At 40.2% G+C, this 18,551-nt stretch overlaps 2 protein-coding genes across 4 annotated transcripts in view; both read left to right on the top strand.

The window, feature by feature from the left end:
- LOC132797327 (rho GTPase-activating protein Graf) overlaps window positions 1-11,974 on the top strand; it is a 78,693-nt gene extending 66,719 nt beyond the window's left edge. For 2 of the 3 annotated variants that reach the window (XM_060809019.1, XM_060809017.1), the window contains exons 5-13: window positions 5,391-5,606; window positions 5,686-5,757; window positions 5,852-5,903; window positions 6,785-7,098; window positions 7,165-7,495; window positions 7,554-7,659; window positions 7,718-9,262; window positions 9,836-9,915; window positions 9,985-11,974. In XM_060809019.1, coding sequence (XP_060665002.1) covers window positions 5,391-5,606; window positions 5,686-5,757; window positions 5,852-5,903; window positions 6,785-7,098; window positions 7,165-7,495; window positions 7,554-7,659; window positions 7,718-9,262; window positions 9,836-9,915; window positions 9,985-10,085 — 2,817 coding nt within the window. In that variant the 3' untranslated portion in view covers window positions 10,086-11,974. The remainder of the gene's footprint in view (window positions 1-5,390; window positions 5,607-5,685; window positions 5,758-5,851; window positions 5,904-6,784; window positions 7,099-7,164; window positions 7,496-7,553; window positions 7,660-7,717; window positions 9,263-9,835; window positions 9,916-9,984) is intronic. The other variant, XM_060809018.1, reaches the window with a different exon arrangement.
- Window positions 11,975-12,928: 954 nt separating this feature from the next.
- LOC132797329 (retinoblastoma family protein) lies at window positions 12,929-18,503 on the top strand. Its single transcript, XM_060809021.1, has 9 exons — window positions 12,929-13,641; window positions 13,761-13,900; window positions 13,981-14,169; window positions 14,241-14,580; window positions 14,660-14,997; window positions 15,086-15,809; window positions 16,833-17,042; window positions 17,109-17,267; window positions 17,331-18,503. Exons 1-9 carry the CDS (start codon window positions 13,447-13,449, stop codon window positions 17,451-17,453), a joined length of 2,418 nt encoding a protein of 805 aa, XP_060665004.1. The 5' UTR covers window positions 12,929-13,446; the 3' UTR covers window positions 17,454-18,503.
- The last annotated feature ends 48 nt before the right edge of the window (window positions 18,504-18,551 follow it).

Genomic DNA, 18,551 nt, shown 5'->3' with positions numbered 1-18,551 from the left:
TGTAACGGCATCTATGTATCTATAGTATTAGCTATATTTAGTTACAAGACCGGCAACACGGCAAATACAACAACAACAACAACAACGCCGATTTCGATGCCGGCCGCCAAAATGTGGGCAGCAAATAAAAGTGCGGCCCACGCAAAATGCCAAAAACGATGCGTTTCCACTGAGTGGGCAAATGCGGGGGGCCGTTAACTGGAAGGGGTCAAAGGTAGCGCAGCTGTGACGCTGCTCACAAAATCACACACACACACACACACACACAAAGCTTTCTTCCACACAGCAAACCGGGTGGCAACCCTGCAAAAGGGAGCTGAGCTTTTAATGCTGTGCTAGGGCAAAGTAAATAACTATCGACTGGCAAAAATTCAATTCTTAAACAAAATTCTTAGAATTTTCATTTGAATTAAGCCACGAGTTTTTAAATACAATTTCAAAAATGATTCAATTTTGCAAAAATAAAATAAGTGTATGTTAATAAATAACATAGAAAATAATAATTATTTTATTAAAAAAAAAGTTCATAAGTTCATGCATTATTTACTTACAGATAGTTATAATTTCTTTAAAATGTTTAAAGGTATAAATTTAATTTTGAAATTTTGTTCAACTCTGCAGAATTTAAAATTGATCACAACTTTTTTTTTGTTAGGCTTTGATATTCACATTTCATATATGTATATAGCGTTAAACTTTTCCAAAAAGATTTATTTACAAATATATCTTTTGAATTGAATTGAACTTTTCAAAAAAAAAGATTTATTTACAAATATATAAAGTTCATACAATTATTTAAAATTAAATTGTAATGCAAAGATCTGAAAGAATATTAAAACTATGATATTAATGCTCAGTTACGTATCCCGATCAATTTGAATGCTATCGATAGCTGCAGTTAATCGATAGTGTTGTTCATTACACGATGTGGCAACACTGGCGAGCTGCATGAGGAAGAGAACGCGCGTTAGGAGCGAAAGCTCGATGTGCTAGTTTAAAAGCGCTTAAAAGTAGGCTATGTTTTTTTCTGTTGTATTCTGCAGCTGATGCGCACCTCTGTGTATGTGTGTGTGTAAGCTTCTGCGCGTGCCTTTGTGTGTGTGTGATGGTTGCTGTTTGTTATTGTTGACACAAACGACCCTTAAATGTCGTTTGTTGCAGTTACTACAACTTGTGGCAACAACAAGAGTGCTGTGTGTGTGTAGCATGTAATTTGCCACTTTTATCAAGTACTGCCACACACAAACAAACATAAGTCTGCTTTGTGGATGGCTCAATACGATTGATTGGTTTAGAGCTCGCATTGGTCGTGACATGGCATAGATATGTAGATAATACCCCCAGTTATTATATATAGGATAAGGATACAGGATAAGCTCGCATATGCAGTAATTGCCTAGTAACTGAAGCACACAGCTGTAACTATAATTGTGTGTAGTTCAGTTCGTTCCAGCTTGAGCTCTAGCTGCAGACGTAGACGAAGCTGCTTTACAACATCCCCTATGGCAAACGCTCGGCGACCCATTTGCATCTCTTTATTGTTATTTCCGCCTGCGATACGCCACAGGCGATACACGAGTCCCAAATATCCTGCCCACAAAAGTAGGCCACACAAATTGTGTTAACTCTGTCAACTTCTTAAATTACGCGCATTCCAAAAACTGCATAAGAAACTTGTACATATTGTGTTTGAAAAAAAAAAAAGAAACAATTTATTCAAGCTTCGTAAAAATATGATATTAACAATCTTTTGCTTTTGCAATTCATTTTATTACTCCATTTGTCATAAAATGTTTAGTTAACTGATCAAAATCTTCCAACAAATTGTCAGTTAACCAATCGTTAAGGAATTATAGTTTTACCTGAGTAAAAATACGAAATTATTGATGTAATCGCCATTAATTTGATTAGCTAATTATTTGCCATTACATTCAGTTAACTGAGGAATCAACTAATCATTTTATTATTGGAGTTATAGATTAGTAAAAAGGAAAAAAAAATACTAATATCAAGGAAATTAATACCATCCTTTATTTTTGCTAATATTTTTCTGATTGTCAGTAGCTCACAATCTTTAACTACTATTGCAGAGGATGTTTCATCTGAAAAATTGTTTTTTACTTCAAACAATACAAAATATGATTTGTATTGCAAATTTATTTAATTTGCTATTTATGTATTTTGTTGTCTATACTAATTACGATTGTGTTGTTGTCATTGCTAGTATGTATAATTGACTTTAAATTCAAATGTGCTGATAGTAAATACTTTGACATGCCGATTCAATTGTGAAATTCATGCGAACCAGGTGAGAAGTGCGTAAGTGCCGCTTGGGTTAAATCAAGTGTAGAGTATTGCGAGGCACAAGCACAAGGAAGCTAGGAAAAGCGCAGGCGCTCTCCCACGCACTTGAGGACACAGCTGCCGCTGTTGCTATAATAGGAGCTGTAGCTGCTGGTGTAGGTGTTGCTGCTGTTGCTGCTGCTGCTGTTGCTGGTGCTGCTCTTGGAGTTGCTGCTGTCGTTTCAGTTACGTCGTGGCCTTTTTTGGCAACCAAATGCGAAGCAATAGCAACAACAACAACAACAACAGCAACATTTGCGCAGCATTTTAATATGCGCGTCGCGCACTCAGCTGCCACTCTATGTGTGTGTGTGTGTGTGTGTGCGTATGCGTGTGCGTGTGTGTAGCAAATGGCAAGAGTGCGTGGAAAACAACTAAAAACTAAATCAAATCGACACGCAGCAGCAGCAGCTAAAGCAAATATTTTCCAAACAGCTCCACAAACTACAAACAAAACAAAATAAAATTTGACAAAAATTTCGCCATTAACTGAAAGCCGAAAAATGAAATGTGCAATATGAATATTAAAAGTGCCGCCTAAAAGTAGGCAATGCAAAAGAAATTGAGTGCGGCCTGAAATTTTGTTGTTGGTGTTGCGTGCGTGTTTCGTCTTCGCTTTTGCTTTCGTCTTCGCCTCGCGTCGCGACGCGAACTCATCACCTGTTCTCAGTGCTGCTTCTTCTTCTTCTTGTTATTACTGTTGTTGTTGTTGCTGTTGCTGTTGCCGTTGTTTTTGTTATTGTCGTGTTTGCTTGGTGCTCTATGTGTTTGTGGTTAGTTTGTGTGCTAAATGTTTGCACTCCACATGAATTGAAAGTTTTTCAGCGTGTGTGTGTTTATTCGATTAATTAATCAAATTAAAACTGTGTGTGTGCACAAATAATATTCAATGCAACAATATTTGACTACTCTTACACTGTTGCAATTCTCCAATTAAAGTTGCAAGTTTTCGCTTCAACTTTGTTCAACTCTTGCTGCAGACAGTTCATGCAAAATTAATTGAAACACAGCACAATATAGCATAGAAAATGCAGTGCGCTGCTGCGGTTTGCATTTGTGGTAAGTGCACCCCTGTGGCTTCTTCCCCCCGTCCCCGTCCCTGTCCCCTTCACTGCTCTCCACTCTCCCTTCTTTTGTGATAACGTTGCCAAGCCCGGACCAAGCTTCTTTCAAATTGCTTATCACACTGCTATTCATGTGTGTACGTCTCTGTGTGTGTGTGTGTGTGTGTGCTGCAACTAACAGGTGTTTTGTGTGCAACTCACACACGCTCACACACATACGCACACACACACTTGTATGCAAAAACTTGACCTTCTGCAACAGCTCCAGAATGTAGGCTATGACAGTGGCAAGTAAGAAGCAAATTGCAACAAACTGTGGCCAATGCCACAAATCTGTGCTACCGCAAATATAAATTGTTTTACCTTGTACATTTTGCATTCGACATTTTCCGAGAAAATCTCGATGATTTCCACAAAACCATTTGCATACTTTTGCCACATTCGTAGCAATTTCCATGGAAATGCTTCGAATTTGAATGCTAAAATTGAATTGGCATTTACAGAGTTTACAGTATGAAGTTTACACAATAAATATCTCAATGGAAATTCAACTGCAATTATGCTCTGCTCACAGATTGCAGGTCAAATATCAAAGTTCAATCGCATTCGAAATTTTGCGCACTCCACGTACAACATACGTCATAAGTATGTGTGCGAGAGTTGTCACAGCATGGATGTGAAATATGTGAAATATGTGTGGAGTTATTTTTAAACACATTTACTACAAGTTTGTGGAAGTTTCGCAAGTTTGTGAAAGAATATCAGTTACATTTTCTATAGAACAAATTAAGTATGCAAGCAAGGAACAAATATTTACCGCATTTCAAATTTATAAAACAAAGTTTCCCACAAAACACTCAAAAAAATACTAAATAAATGCAGCCTTTATAAATTAAGAATAAATAAATAATAATAATCAATAAATACTCATATTATACCGATAAAGTGCAGTTTCTATTGTGGAAAATGTAATTAAAAATTGCACAAATAAATAGAAAGCAAATGCACTTTAAAGAACAAAATAAAAATACTAAGCAATTGAAATCTTCATAAATTAAAAGAAAAACACTTTAAAATAGAATACTACCGTTGACTCAATATACTGAAATAATACCGTTAAATTGCAATCTGCGTTGTGCAAAATTGAAAACAAAAATGCACAAACGAATAAAAAGAAATGCACTTCAAAGAATAAAACATATTCGAAATACTTATAAATTGCAGTCTTTTAAATAACTTATAAAAAATACTTTAATACTGCCTGAATATACCAAATTAATAAAAAAAAAAAAAGTTCTAAGAATTGCTGTGAAAATCTTTCACATGAATTTTGTATTATTATATTTTATTAATATACATTTCTGATTAAGTTATAGTAACTAAAGTCAGCTAAATTACAGAGTTGACAAAAATCAAATCAATTCAAGTGAATTTGGGCAATTACTAAAGTTTACTGGCGACCCTCGCCAAGTCGCCAGACGCCAAAAATATGTATGCAGATAAATCAAAAGGAAGCTGCAAATGCTAAATGTCATTTGATACGTGACAATGCGGCGCAAATTTCCACAGCATACTTTTCGGGGCAGAAGAAAGAGAGACGTCCAGCATTTGTTATTGTTGCCTGTAAACCGAATTTAGCCAACAACGAGTGTGTGTGTGTGCGTGTGTGTGTGGGTGTGAGAGGTAGAGTGTGTGCGTAGGCGTAATTAAAAGGTATTCACACTCAAACACTCAAGCGACCAAAGGTCAAAGGTGCAATCGCTTCAAATTGTTGTCTGCCACATCGCCGATTCGACTTTGCTTTATTTGCTGCCTCCTCCCTCCTTGATGATGATGTTGTTTCCGCTTTCCACTTGCCACTTGCCACTTGCCACCGCTTACCGCTTTTCCGATTTACGCCTTTTCCGATTTACCGATTTCGCCGATTTACCGAATTTTCCACTCACACATTCGCATTCGCATTCTCATTCACTTCACTTGCAGGCCGATGCCAGTTTGGGCATGCACGAGCGTGAGTACATACAGGAATCACTGAGCTATGTGCTGCGCATTCAGGAAGTGCAGGAACGCATCAAATTTGAATTTGTCGAAATACTGCTGGCCTTCATATCCGGCTGGCTGGTCTTCTATCACACCGCCCACGAGCAGGCCGAGGATCATCGCGACTATCTGCAGGATCTGAGGCACAAGGTGCAAAAGGTAAGCCCACAACAACAAATCAATCTTCCCCTTTTTGTTTACATCTTTCTAATTTCTTGCCACATTTTTTTTTGCGTAGACTCGCGAAAATTTCGAGGAGGCTCGCGAAAAGGTCACCGAACTGAAAACCAAGTACATGGAAAAGCGCACGGTAAAAATAATTCCCATCGTCAACACACTTTGACAACTTTTCCCGCTACTTTTTGTTTAACTCGTTTTCTTTTTCTCCATTTTCCATTTCACAGAAGTCCGAAGAGATTTTCACCAAACGCGGTTATCTGTTTTTGATGGAAAAGAGTAAGTTTCGCTTTTGAAGTTGAATTTGTTTTTGCTTTAACTGCTTTTGTCACTTTGTTTGGTTGTTATTGTTAACAACGGCGAGGATTTAACGACGAGTTGGCAAAGAGAGAAAGCACTTAATAACAGTTCCATAAAAAAGAATTTAAAAAGAAAAGAATTTCAAATTAAAATTATTTAAAGCTACAACATTAAAACGTGCTAATATACTAAATCTTACATTTAGTATTTCCCTTTTATTGCCAACTTGCTGTTGAACGCCAGCTAAAGTAAAGATTACAAAATGTTTGTCTGAACTACACCAAGCTTAACCTTAATCTAACAATAAATGTTTTGCTCTTTCCTCCCCGCCACCCCCCAAAAAAAAACAAAAAAAAAACACCTTCCTTGCTGCGAACCACGAAACAACACAAAAAACAAACCCCATCTTCAATCCTAAAATCCTATCCTAACTATTCTGCATAATTTGTACAATTTTCCGCACTAACAAAACTTGGCACAATTCTTGTTGGGTCCTAACACTTACTTATATATATTGTGTGTATTTTTGTTTCTTCCTTTTGATTTATTATATATCTCTCTCTCTTTATACCTTTAAACCTATTTCTATCAATTCTACCATTCCCCACTCCGATAAAAACAAAACAAAACCCAACTGAACTACGTATTTTGTGGGCCGATCTCTCTACTCTCTCTGTGTGTGTGTGTGTGTGTGTGCGCTTTTTGGTGTCGAACTGCAAAACTGTGACTCTGCAACAACCAAAAAACCAAAACCCAACAAAAAAACAATCACACGTCAATCATCACTTCAACACACACAACAACAACCACAACAACAACAACATGAAAACAAAAACCAAAAAACAACTGAAACTCTCTAGGTTCCCTTCTGAAAATCTCACTTCTAGAGCCTTTCAAAGCAACATGGACAAAATACTATTGCACATTCAAGAAACAGAAGCGCGAATTCACAATGCTTCAGTTCAATCAGATGAATCACAGCTTCACACGGCCCGAGGCCCGTGAGGACGAGAAGTTGACACTGTTCTCGTGCCAGCGACGGGCCTCCGAGTTTGAGAAGCGTTTCTGCTTTGATCTAACATTCAAGGAGAAACCCGGCATTGTCTACACGTTTCAGGCGCTTAGCGAAAAGGATCATCGCTCCTGGCTAAGCGCCATGGATGGCACGGAGCCGGTAAGCCCCATTAACTTCACGTCAATCAATCATTCAATCAATCTAATAACTATCGATCTTTTACAGACCTATCTGGCACCTGGCAAGATGAAGGCGAGCGAAGCGTATCAATTAGATGAGACTGGCTTCATGTTTGTGCGTCGCTGCATTCAGGTGCTGGAGGGACGCGGTCTCGAGGACGAGGGCATTTATCGCAAGAGTGGCGTTGGCACCAAAATCAACAAACTCCTCGCGCTCGGCATGGAGCGCAAAGAGACGGAGGATGTGTTCACCGATGACAAGTATCGGGATCTCATGGAGAGCAACACAATTGCCAGTGCCCTCAAAATGTATTTACGTAATCTAAACGAGCCGCTGATGACATATCACTATCACAGCGGCTTCATCGAGGCAGCCAGTAAGTCACAATCAATCAGTCAATCAATCATTGTTCATAATAATACTTATTATTACAGAAAAAGAGAGCCTCAATCAGCGCGTGAATGAGGTGCACAAGCTGGTCTATAAGCTGCCGCAGCCCAACTTTGAAATGCTGGACATGGTCATCAGGCATTTAACTGAGTGAGTCAATCAATCAATCAATCAGTACTTTAACTAATAACTCCTCTTTGATTGACAGAGTCTCGCGCAAGTACGAGAAGAACAAGATGTCTGTGTTCAATCTGGGCGTGGTATTCGGTCCAACGCTGCTGCGTCCGCTGGAGGAGACCGTGGCCGCCATACTGGACATCAAGTTCAACAACATTGTCATCAACATACTCATCGAGAACTATGAGCGCATCTTCAAGAACGATCCAAGCAGCGCTGTCAGCGCCTCCTCGCTACCCACAACAGCGGGAAATCTGCACACCAGCAGCACCAGTCCGCCCACTCGCATGCCACGCGCCTCCCAGGTGGGCAAAGCGGCATCCACAGGCGGTGGCGGTGGAGGAGGTGGTGTCCTCAGTGCTTCACTTTCCACGGGCGGCGGTGGGAGCGTGGGACGCAGCTCGATGTATTCGCCGCAGCAGAAAGTGTATCGCGTGGTCACCAAATCCAATTACACGGAGCCCACAATGTCGTCCAGCTTGCAGAATATTCCAAATGGCATGATCTATGCCCATGGCCCGGCCAGTGCGAGCAGCAGCACGCCACCTGGCGGCGGCGGCGGCGGTGTAACAAACACCACCAATGGCGGCGGTGCCACAAATGGTGCACCACGATCCGCACAGCAAATGGGCAGCATGAAGAACCTGCATGCGATGACCCAGAGCGACATCAGCGGACGACGCAGCGGGACAGATGCGGCCGCCGCTGTCTATGGCATTCTAGGCGCTGGCGCTGGGGCCAATAATACGAATGGTGGCAGCGGTGGCGGTGGAGGAGGAGGAGGCAACACCACGAACGCAGCGCTTCAGGCGCATCATGCCACACCGGCGACGGCGACGAGTCGACATGTGGCCGCTGACTATCTGATGGCCACCGCCACGCCGGTGGCACAGTCCGCCTCGAGTAGTCACATCTATACGAATGCGGGCAGCAATCGGCACAGCCTGAACAACGTCTCCCCGCCCACGGCCGCCATGCGCAAGGAGCGACTGCTGCAGAACTCGGGCAGCAGCAGCGCCATTGTCAGCGGTCCGCAGCAGCATCCGCCGGTGCAGCGCAGTCACTTTGGCTACGGCCAGTCGAAGCATTATTCACCTGTGGCCGCCGCCTCCACGTCTAGCTCTAATGAGAGTGTCTGCGATTCGTTGTCCTCCAACAATGGCTTAGGCGGCGGCGGTGGAGGAGGAGGAGGAGGTGGAGGTGGCGGAGGTGTTGCTGCTGGTGGAAATGGTGCCAGTGGTGGCCACTTGACCTCAAGTGGCGGCAACGGAGGCGGAGGTGGCGGTGGCGGTGGCGGTGGCAGCAATGCGAATGTAACGCGTCTGCTGAATGCGCGCAGCTCGATTGATTATCCGCCCATCACATCGCAAACATCGTCGCTATCGACGCTGCTGGGCTCCACGTGCGACGACATTGTGACGGCGACGGCGGCGCCATCGATGATCGGCGGCGCCGGTGGCATGGGCAGCCTCAGTGGCAGCGGCTCCACCAACGAGAGCGCCGACTATGCGCCAACCAAAATGCATCGCAATCGCGACATCATCCAAATCAAGCGCGATCTCAACGCGGGCACAGCGTAAGTTAAAGAGAAAACTGATTGAGGCTGATTGAGTGATTGACCGTATGATTGACAGAACTTAAGGCTAATGAACGATGGATTGAAACTCTTTAATTAAATTAAGTGTATGATTGAAAGAACTTACGAACGATTGATTCAAACACTAATGAAATTGTCTGTATGATTGAAAGACTCCATGTGTAAACTATTGATTGAAACCTTACAAACTCTATCGTTGAAAGGCTTAATGATTGAATGTGTATATGTATTATAGACGAATTGATTGCTGATTTAAATATGGTAACTAATTAATTAAAACAAAGAAATAAACTTCTTAGTCTTAGTAAGTGATAATAATTAGCAGTCTTGTCAATCAGTCAATCATTTTCAATTAATTGACTGAACAATTGAGTGATTGCTTTAATAAATATGCTAAGTAATTAGTTGAAAATAGAGTAAACTTATTAGTTTTAGTAATTGATAATACATAATTAGCAGTCTTGTCAATCAGTCAATCATTTTTAGCGCAGCCAACTTAACTACAGCGTTAACATAACCTATAACTTCTATATTTTCTTCTATGTTTTACAGGCGAGTGAGAACTTTATACGCGTGCATGGGTGAAAGCGAGGGCGAGCTATCCTTTGAGCCAAATCAGATCATAACGAACGGTAAGTGATTCAAATATCTCTTAATTATCCAATTAACTAAAATTTACTTTACTTTTTTGTTGTTTGCAGTTCGCTTTTCACATGAGCCTGGCTGGCTGCAGGGAACGCTGAACGGGAAGACGGGACTTATACCGGAGAATTACGTGGAGCATTTGAAGCCATACCACTAAATACCATATATATTCCCCACTTTATACCCTTCTTATCCCCTCTCTTACTCTTTGTAATATTCCCCGTAGTCGTTTCTTCCTGTCGAGCGCGTTTAGTACTGTAAGCATATTAGCCTAGGGCGCTAGGTATAGTTCCAAAATCGAAAGAATTCGAACAAGAAGAAGAATACGGAAACTGTGTAAAATTGTATAAAAGTGAAAAAGCTGAAAGAGCAGAAGCAAGAGAACGCAACAAGTAGAAAGAAGAAGAAAGCAAGAGCAACATGGCTAATACTTGAAATGGGTATCTAGTTATGGATAGATATGAAGATATATATGATATATATGTATATATAAAGATATACATATATTCTATTCTATTATTATATATTATTATATTAAATTTAACGCTAACTAGTAAGCATTAATGTGAAGTGTTAAGTCTAAGCCATAAAAGCCACCAGTTTACTTTAGTATGTACTGCAACCACACAAGAACAACTACAACAAAAACAACAACAACAATTCAAATCAAATTATGGAAATATAACAACAACAACAACAACTAGCAGAAGGGGAGCACACAGGATATGGAACACCCTGTATGTGTGTGCATCTTCCTCTCTCTCCCACACCGACCACGCCCACGCCAACGCCACCCAGCTCCGCAAACAACATTTTTAGTTAGTTTTCAAACATGGAATGAAGAAATTGTTAAACAAAATCATGCAATGAGAAATGGGAAGGAAGGAAAGAAGAAGAAGACGCATAGAGAAAATGGCGACATCGCGGAGAGAGATTAAAGTAAACAATATACACAACTATAAACTATATAAATATATATATAAACTATATATTTACTTACTATACTTATACTATATATACATGCATATATATATATATATATATATATATATATATATACACTGAGAAGAAAAAAAAGAAAGAAGGAAAGAAAGAAAGGAACCCAAGTAAAACGGCAAAAGTTAATTAATTTATTGTTGTACGCTTGTATTTGTTGCTTAATTATAAACAAACAATTTTTTTTTTATTTGTATACCTTTTAAATGTATATAATATAAATAATTAATGGAAAACAACATACACACACACATACACAAAACACACACACACATTGAATTGTACATTGATACACACACACATACACACAGGCGTGCTTTGAGCAACATTTTGAACACTACAGAAGAAATAAATCCATTTTGTAAAGTAAACCTACAACAACAAACACACACACACATTTACAATTTAAATGTAAATCAAAAAAAAGCATATGCATTTACAATTTTTGTAAACAAATAAAACAACTAAATATGAGCGAGAAAAACAATTTTAAATTCAACATTTCAATTGGTTTTGTACCGCAGCAAACAAAATACCATAAACTATATATTTTATATAGCAAAAATACGCCTAAATACATACTATACTATATATGAACTACCCATATTTACCTATACATACATATATGTATATAGCACACATAGACATACATACATTCATACGTATGTATGTACAAATACATATATACATGAGTGTGTAAGCAGTACTCCTAAAGTCGTCCATTTATAAGCAATCCACACACATTCCACTTGCTTCTTACCATCCACAAGAACAACAACTACTACTATGTCTACTAAACTAATACTACAAGAACTGCAAGCATCTACATGTGTGTGTGTGTACATGACATGTATAGAGTTAGCATATTAAATGGAACCTTCCCAATGCACAGGTTAAAGCTACTATCGGAAGCTTCAAGCAAAACTAACCATATCAAAAAAGCACAACGACGGCCCGCAGCATTATGAAAACCCACCAGAAAACAAAAAAAAACACAAAACAAAGTAAAGCAAAATAGTAATAAATATCAAAATACACTGCATACATACATATTTGACAAAGGATATAAACTAGGCATTCCATTGAACACATACAGAGACTATATACATACATACTTACAAACATATACAAACAGACACACACAGGTTTATTTTGACAAAAATATTTTTGTTAACATGTTGCCAAAAATGAATGAACAACCTGCAAAACAAATTAATAATAATAATAATGATATAATAAAAGCATATTTATAAAACTACATTACTGCATATGCAATTCATATGTACAACAAACATATGTACATATGAATTTGAATTGATTTATGTGGTGGAGAAATATGGAGCTCTTTTCAAAAGCTGTTTTATTGGCGGGATCTGATTACTAGCTAAATTTCTTAAATAAGCGTTTAAACGCCGTAAAGTATACCAATGTACGAAAATGTTTCCAAAACTGGTCGAAATGGCGCTATATTTTCGAAATACCAAATAAAATACTACTAGTATTTTCAGTAATTTCCCCGGAAAAAGTACACTACCCTGTTCATGGTCTCACCGTTTTGCTTCTACTATTTCAAAATGTAATTCGTTGAAAAACTGTAAATGTTACATTATGTTCGGCCTGCAAATATGAAAAAATAATGATGTTTACAAATGTTTCTTCTCTTTCAAGCTGGTAAACGCCAGTCAGCAGTAACATGACTTGCACTCATTGTTTTATCGACCGACAGCTGTTCGCATCAGAGCTGCCGCCATTTGCAGTGCACAGCTGTCGCTATGACAAATAGAACGTTGCCAGATGTGGCGACAGCATGCCGCCCACTAAAATGCATATTTTCCAATATATATGCAAATTGTGTTTTATCAAATAAAGCATATTAAAATTTGGCATGCAAAATTGTTATTGCAATTTGTTGTGCAATTTAATGGGCATAACATTTGGCGCCAAAATAAATTTCCCCGCACTTGACAAACGTGAAACGGTGTGGCAACACCGTAACTTCCCGCCTTTTTATCAGTGGAAAGACACAAGAAACACAATTAATTAAAACGTCGCAGTGGCTGCCATGCATGCTTCTTTCCTGTGAAACAACAACACAAGCGTTTAGTGCAAATTAGCAAAAATAGTAAAATAAAAAACGCAGTTAAGTGCAGAAATTAAGAATAATTGAGCAAAAAATTGCGCTGTGCACAAGTGAAAAGTTCAGTTGTCGTCGACGTTTCGCCTTGTTTCTCATCGTCGCCGTCGCCACCGTCGTCGTCGTTGTTGTTGTTGTTGTTGCTGTAATCGCGCGCTCATTCGTCGAGCTGCTGCTACAAAAACCGCGGCCGCGCCCGCCGCCGCCGCTGCTGCTGACAGCGGCAACAAAAAAAAGAAAAAAAATACACCACAAAATTCTAGCCAAAATAATATAGTGAATACGTTGCATCTTCTTCTTCGTCGTCGTCGCCGTCGTGTTGTTGCTGCACTCATTGCATTTTGCATACAAGACAAACAAAAACCACACACACACACACACAGGCACAATGAGCAACGATGTGCAGCAGGAGCAAGAGCTGGGCGCTGAGGTGGTAACAAGCGCCAGCAACTCCATCGACGATGCCCACGAGAGTATGCGCAGCAAATTTGAGAATCTATGCCGTGATCTCAACATGGATCGCCAGACCGAGGACGAGGCCTTCAAAATGCTCAACGAAGTGCTGCAGCACTATTCGCTGGAGGTGCGTACGTAATATACACACACACACACACGTATATAGATGTACATTAATAGAGATGCACATGTGCGTGTGTCTGTGTGTGAGTGCATTGCCTAATTTTAAATGACTTTGTTTCACAGGGCGAGATCTTGCATTGGTTCTGCTGTGCTCTCTTCGCTGCCTGCCGTCAGTCGACCACGCCCACTGTGGGCGGCCAGGACGCCGTGGTCATGGGCAACTGTGTGCCATTGAACAACCTGCTGCGCAGCTGTCAAATGAGGCAAGTAATCTATGAATTAATATACCACATTTAGTTGTACTACAACTTTTCTTCGTTGTTCGTTCTTCGTTGTTGTACAGCATCTATGAGTTCAAGAACAAGATCAAACTGTGGTGCGACATGGCGAATCTGCCGCAGGATTTCATACAGCAAATCAAGGAGCTGGAGCGCAAATTTAGCATCACATTCACGCTCTACAAGAAGTACAGAGTCATCTACGAGCAGGTCTTTCACTGTCCGCCCAACGAGAAGAAGCACTCGAAGTACAGGTGCATTTTTTATACTTTGTAACTTATTGCACATACAGAATCACATTCTCCCTTCTCTTTTGTGTGAACAGCTTGAAGTGCTCGTATATTAAGCTGGATGACATTTGTTGGCGTCTGTTTCTGTGCGCCAAGAATCAGAAGCCAACAACGACGCTCGATTTGGTCACATCATACAATCTGATGATGTGCTGCATTGATCTCATCTTTGCCAATGTGCTGGCCGAGAAACGCACCGATCTCATCAATCCCAAGTTTGAGGGGCTGCCACCCAACTGGAATTCACCCGATTTTGACGAATCCCAGGCACGCCAGCACTGCATACTCAAGTACTTCTGCGAGATGACCGACGAGGCCAAGGCCATGAAGGCCACCGTCTTTAGCAAGATAATGCACAGCTTCTTCCAGACCAACGTAAGCATAATGAAGCAAAGAATATTCACTTGATTTCAAAGTAAAACTAATACGCTTCTTCTCTTTTCCGTTTGTTCAGACTGTGTTTGGCAAGAAGGACACGCTGCTGGGTTTGGTGGCCAACGAGAACTTTGAGCGCAATCTCAAATCGCTGAACTTTAGCTACGAGCAATACGTGCTAAGTGTTGGCGAATTCGATGAGCGCATTTTGGCCGCCTATCCCTTGGAGGCGGGCGAGCATAGTAATCTAAATGAGCAGGCATTGCGTCCGCCCGTTACGCCATTGACACGCAAACAGGACTTGCCCGCCCAGCCGGTGATGTTGGAGCAGAAATTCGAGCCGGTCGCCAATGCGACCAACAATGTGAAAAAGCTGAGCGCCATCAGTCGCATCACTGAACCGACTGACTTTGTCAAGTAAGTTCTCAGATAATCAAAGAAATTCGAAAGTGTTCTTTAGGCTAATACACTTTTTCTCTTTGTGTTTTTGTCTTGGAATTTGCAGAAAAGCTGGCGAGGAGGCGATCAGCAAGATGCTGCACATTGTCGGCCAAAAGGAGCAGGCTTTTTTGGCCGCATATCCGATGCGCAGCGAGGCCGAGAATCGCTTTCGTTTGGCCAAATCGATGTACTTCTATCTGATGGATCACATATTGCGCGCCGAGATCAAGCAGAAGCCAGAGATTATGCACAAGATCTCATTGGACATCTTCAATGTGACATTGCTGGCGTGCTGCGTCGAACTGGTGCTCGAGGCCTACAACACCGAGGAGCTGAAGTTTCCCTGGATTCTGAACTGTTTCAGTATTAACGCCTTTCAATTTACCAAAATCATTGAGATTGTGGTGCGCCATGGCAGCCACGAGGGCTGGCTAACGCGCAGCCTGGTCAAGCATCTCAATTCGATTGAGGAGACCTGCCTCGAGCGTTTGGCGTGGCAACGTCCCTCGCCCGCCTGGGAGATCTTTGGCAATCCGGCGACACCGCTGCCCACCTGCAACGAGGTGAACAGGGACAAGGCGGCGGGACCATTGCAGATCTTTTTGCGCAAGGTCTATCTGCTGGGCTGGCTGCGCATCTCGAAGCTCTGTCATGAGCTCAACCTGACCGAGAGGAAGCCCGACAAGATCTGGACCATATTCGAGCATTCGATCACCCACAAGACTCACCTAATGCAGGATCGTCATCTCGACCAACTCATCATGTGTGCAATATATATTTATATTAGAGTGAGTACATATACATGTATCTGTATTATATAATCCCCCCACGCACGCACTATCGTGCAAAACTATCGCTACATCTCACTCTCACTAGTGCTGACTCACTCATTCTCATTATGCACTGCTTGCTGCACTGCTTGAACTATTCGAAATCAATGCATTTATTCCCATTCGCATTTCATCTATTGACTTTTAACTAGTTTGTTACTTTGCTATAAATTGATTTCTTGCAAACTAGCTTGTTCATAAATTTTAATATACTTACTCTGATTTATTCTAGATAGTATGCAATTTTTCATAACATTTAAAAGATCATTCATTTTCTATATTATATGCCAAAGATAATTCATCATCTATCAGAACGTTGGCCTAAAATTTACCTGATTTATATAGCACTATTCTAGGTGTCTTTGCACTCTTTCTTCATTAATGCAAAGTGCAGCAATTACTTAAAAGTATATTAAAATGTATATAAAAAGAGAAACATACTTTCATCAGCGATTTGTGATTCATTGCAATTACATTTCTTTTGCTGTTCAGCAGCCTTTTTTTCATTTTCTTTTTGTGATTGCTCAGCAATCTCGTCTGGAGACAGCGACAAAACATTATGTGCATTTTGCTTAATCATCGCTAAAGTAGGCGTGACATGTAAAATGACAGTTTGGAAAAGTTTGTTTAAGCAAACTTAACAACTTTGTAGTTTTTATAGACAGTGACTTTTATTAGAAATAAGAGAAGTCACTCATTTTAAGTATATGTCATCATATTTTTAAGAACTCATTTGCATTTTAAACATATCTGTAACTGTTGCACTATATGAAGTGCAATCTGAAGTGCATGATAGATTCATTTTGTTAACGAAACATTTTATTTATGTTACAAATATTTAAACTTTAGATTCAAAACATTTTACTTTTGTATGTTAGTTAACCTTTGCAACTTTGTATTTTCTAGAGAGTTCTACAAGATATATTTCTAACTATTATATTTGAAATTGTAATTATAATTTTGATTTGTTTTGCATGGCAGGTTACGAAAATGCTGGAGCCCAAATTCAGTGACATTATGCGCGCCTATCGCAATCAGCCGCAGGCGGTCAATAGTGTCTATCGTGAGGTGCTGATCCGGACCAGCGAGGGCGGCGAGCCCGAATGGAAGGATATTATACATTTTTACAATTATACTTATGTGCCCGAGATGACCAAGTTCTGCATCAAATATCTGGACGAGAAAGCGGACGTAAGTCACGAACCGAATAAATGCAAATTTGTAAATCAAATTTAAATTGTTTTTTTTGTTTTGCAGAATGTGAATCTGCTGCTATCGCCGCATCCGATTGAGCGCACCGTGCTGCCGAAGAAGGTGACCAACAATCATTCGCTCTTCGTCACAAATATGCCCAAGAGCGAGAAGCAACATTCGCCCGACGAGATGGTCTACATCATCAACTGTAGTCCAGCCAAGGTAAGACACTCTCCACACTCGAAATGTTCTTCTAAGCTTAATATGCGGCTTTCATCTTTGCAGCAATTGGAGACTATGAACAAAATAGCAGCTACAGGCAAGCGCATGCTGTGCTTTGGCGACGATACCCATTTGAGTGTTGCTGAGCCCAAGCGAGCCTTGCGCGATCTCCAGTCACAACGCTGAATGCCACAATAGCACAACAGCAACGCAGCAGCAACAACAATAACAACAACAACAAAACTAGACAAAATACATTACATACAAATTAGGTCAGAAGAAAGGAAAAAGGATGAAGTAGGCGAAGTGGATCGGTTCGGATCGAATAGGAGATGAGCATGCAAGCATGGGGCTGATGGGGGAAAAGACTCAACGGGGGGGCGAGCGACGAGGGGTGGGCAAATGATATGATTAGATAGTGCAATGAGACCTCGCACCTGTCTGCTGAACAACGTCAGGCGACACCGTGCGGATGGATGCGCGGAAAAAAGGCACACAAAAACAAACTAATGTGGCAAATGCAACGACGATGACGAAGACGACGACGACGCGACGGCGGCACATGCAATCTTATATTTTTATGGACAGCGGCGAGCGCTTACATTTTACTTATTGTTTAACTCTCTTTTGTTTTATTAGTATCCCTATTTTTTTTAATTTTTTTTTTGTAATAACTTTTACTATGCCATTTTAATTTTACTAGAACTGCAACAACAACTAATAACCAACAAACAAACAATAACAAGTAGATGTCGATTAACCCTTTCTGGAACGCAATATTTTTTATACAAGCATATTTTTAAATTGCAACTCCATGCATAATTGATTATAAACAAAGCATACATATTATCCATGTGTGTGTCTCGAAACCCCTTACTAAAACCTAGCGTATAGCATTGATTTGAAAACATTTGTTTGCTCGAGAAGCAAACAACAAACCAAGAAAAAGAACGGAGAAAAAAATGACACGTAAAATACGCGCACAACTTTCACATGACAACAAATGCGATGAAAGTTGATCCCCAACAAAATCAACAAAAACAAATATAAACAAAATCACAATCAGCTTAGTCGTAAGCCAGCAATAACAAACAAGCAAACATAAAAAAAAACACAAAAAACAAAACAAAAAAACACTAACAACAACAATTAGAACAAGTAGTAGAGCCAACTATACAATTGTATAAATAGTTTATGCCTCTAATAAACAAAATTCTATAAACAATTTTAGCATAATTCAAGGTCTATAACTTGAACATGTTTTCAGAATTTAATTTAGCCTTA

The sequence above is a fragment of the Drosophila nasuta genome, chromosome X (assembly GCF_023558535.2).
Source record: "Drosophila nasuta strain 15112-1781.00 chromosome X, ASM2355853v1, whole genome shotgun sequence".
NCBI lineage: Eukaryota > Metazoa > Arthropoda > Insecta > Diptera > Drosophilidae > Drosophila > Drosophila nasuta.
The sequence above is the reverse complement of the archived record's forward strand: the minus strand, read 5'-3'. Positions and strand labels throughout refer to the sequence as shown.

What these genes read in the sequence shown, in the direction of transcription:
- LOC132797329 (XM_060809021.1), top strand. Translation starts at nt 13,447, where the DNA reads ATGAGCAACGATGTGCAGCAGGAGCAAGAGCTGGGCGCTGAGGTGGTA. An exon ending in TGCAGCACTATTCGCTGGAG is followed by an intron (nt 13,642 to 13,760) that starts GTGCGTACGTAA and finishes TTTGTTTCACAG; the next exon opens with GGCGAGATCTTGCATTGGTT. An exon ending in AAGAAGCACTCGAAGTACAG is followed by an intron (nt 14,170 to 14,240) that starts GTGCATTTTTTA and finishes TTGTGTGAACAG; the next exon opens with CTTGAAGTGCTCGTATATTA.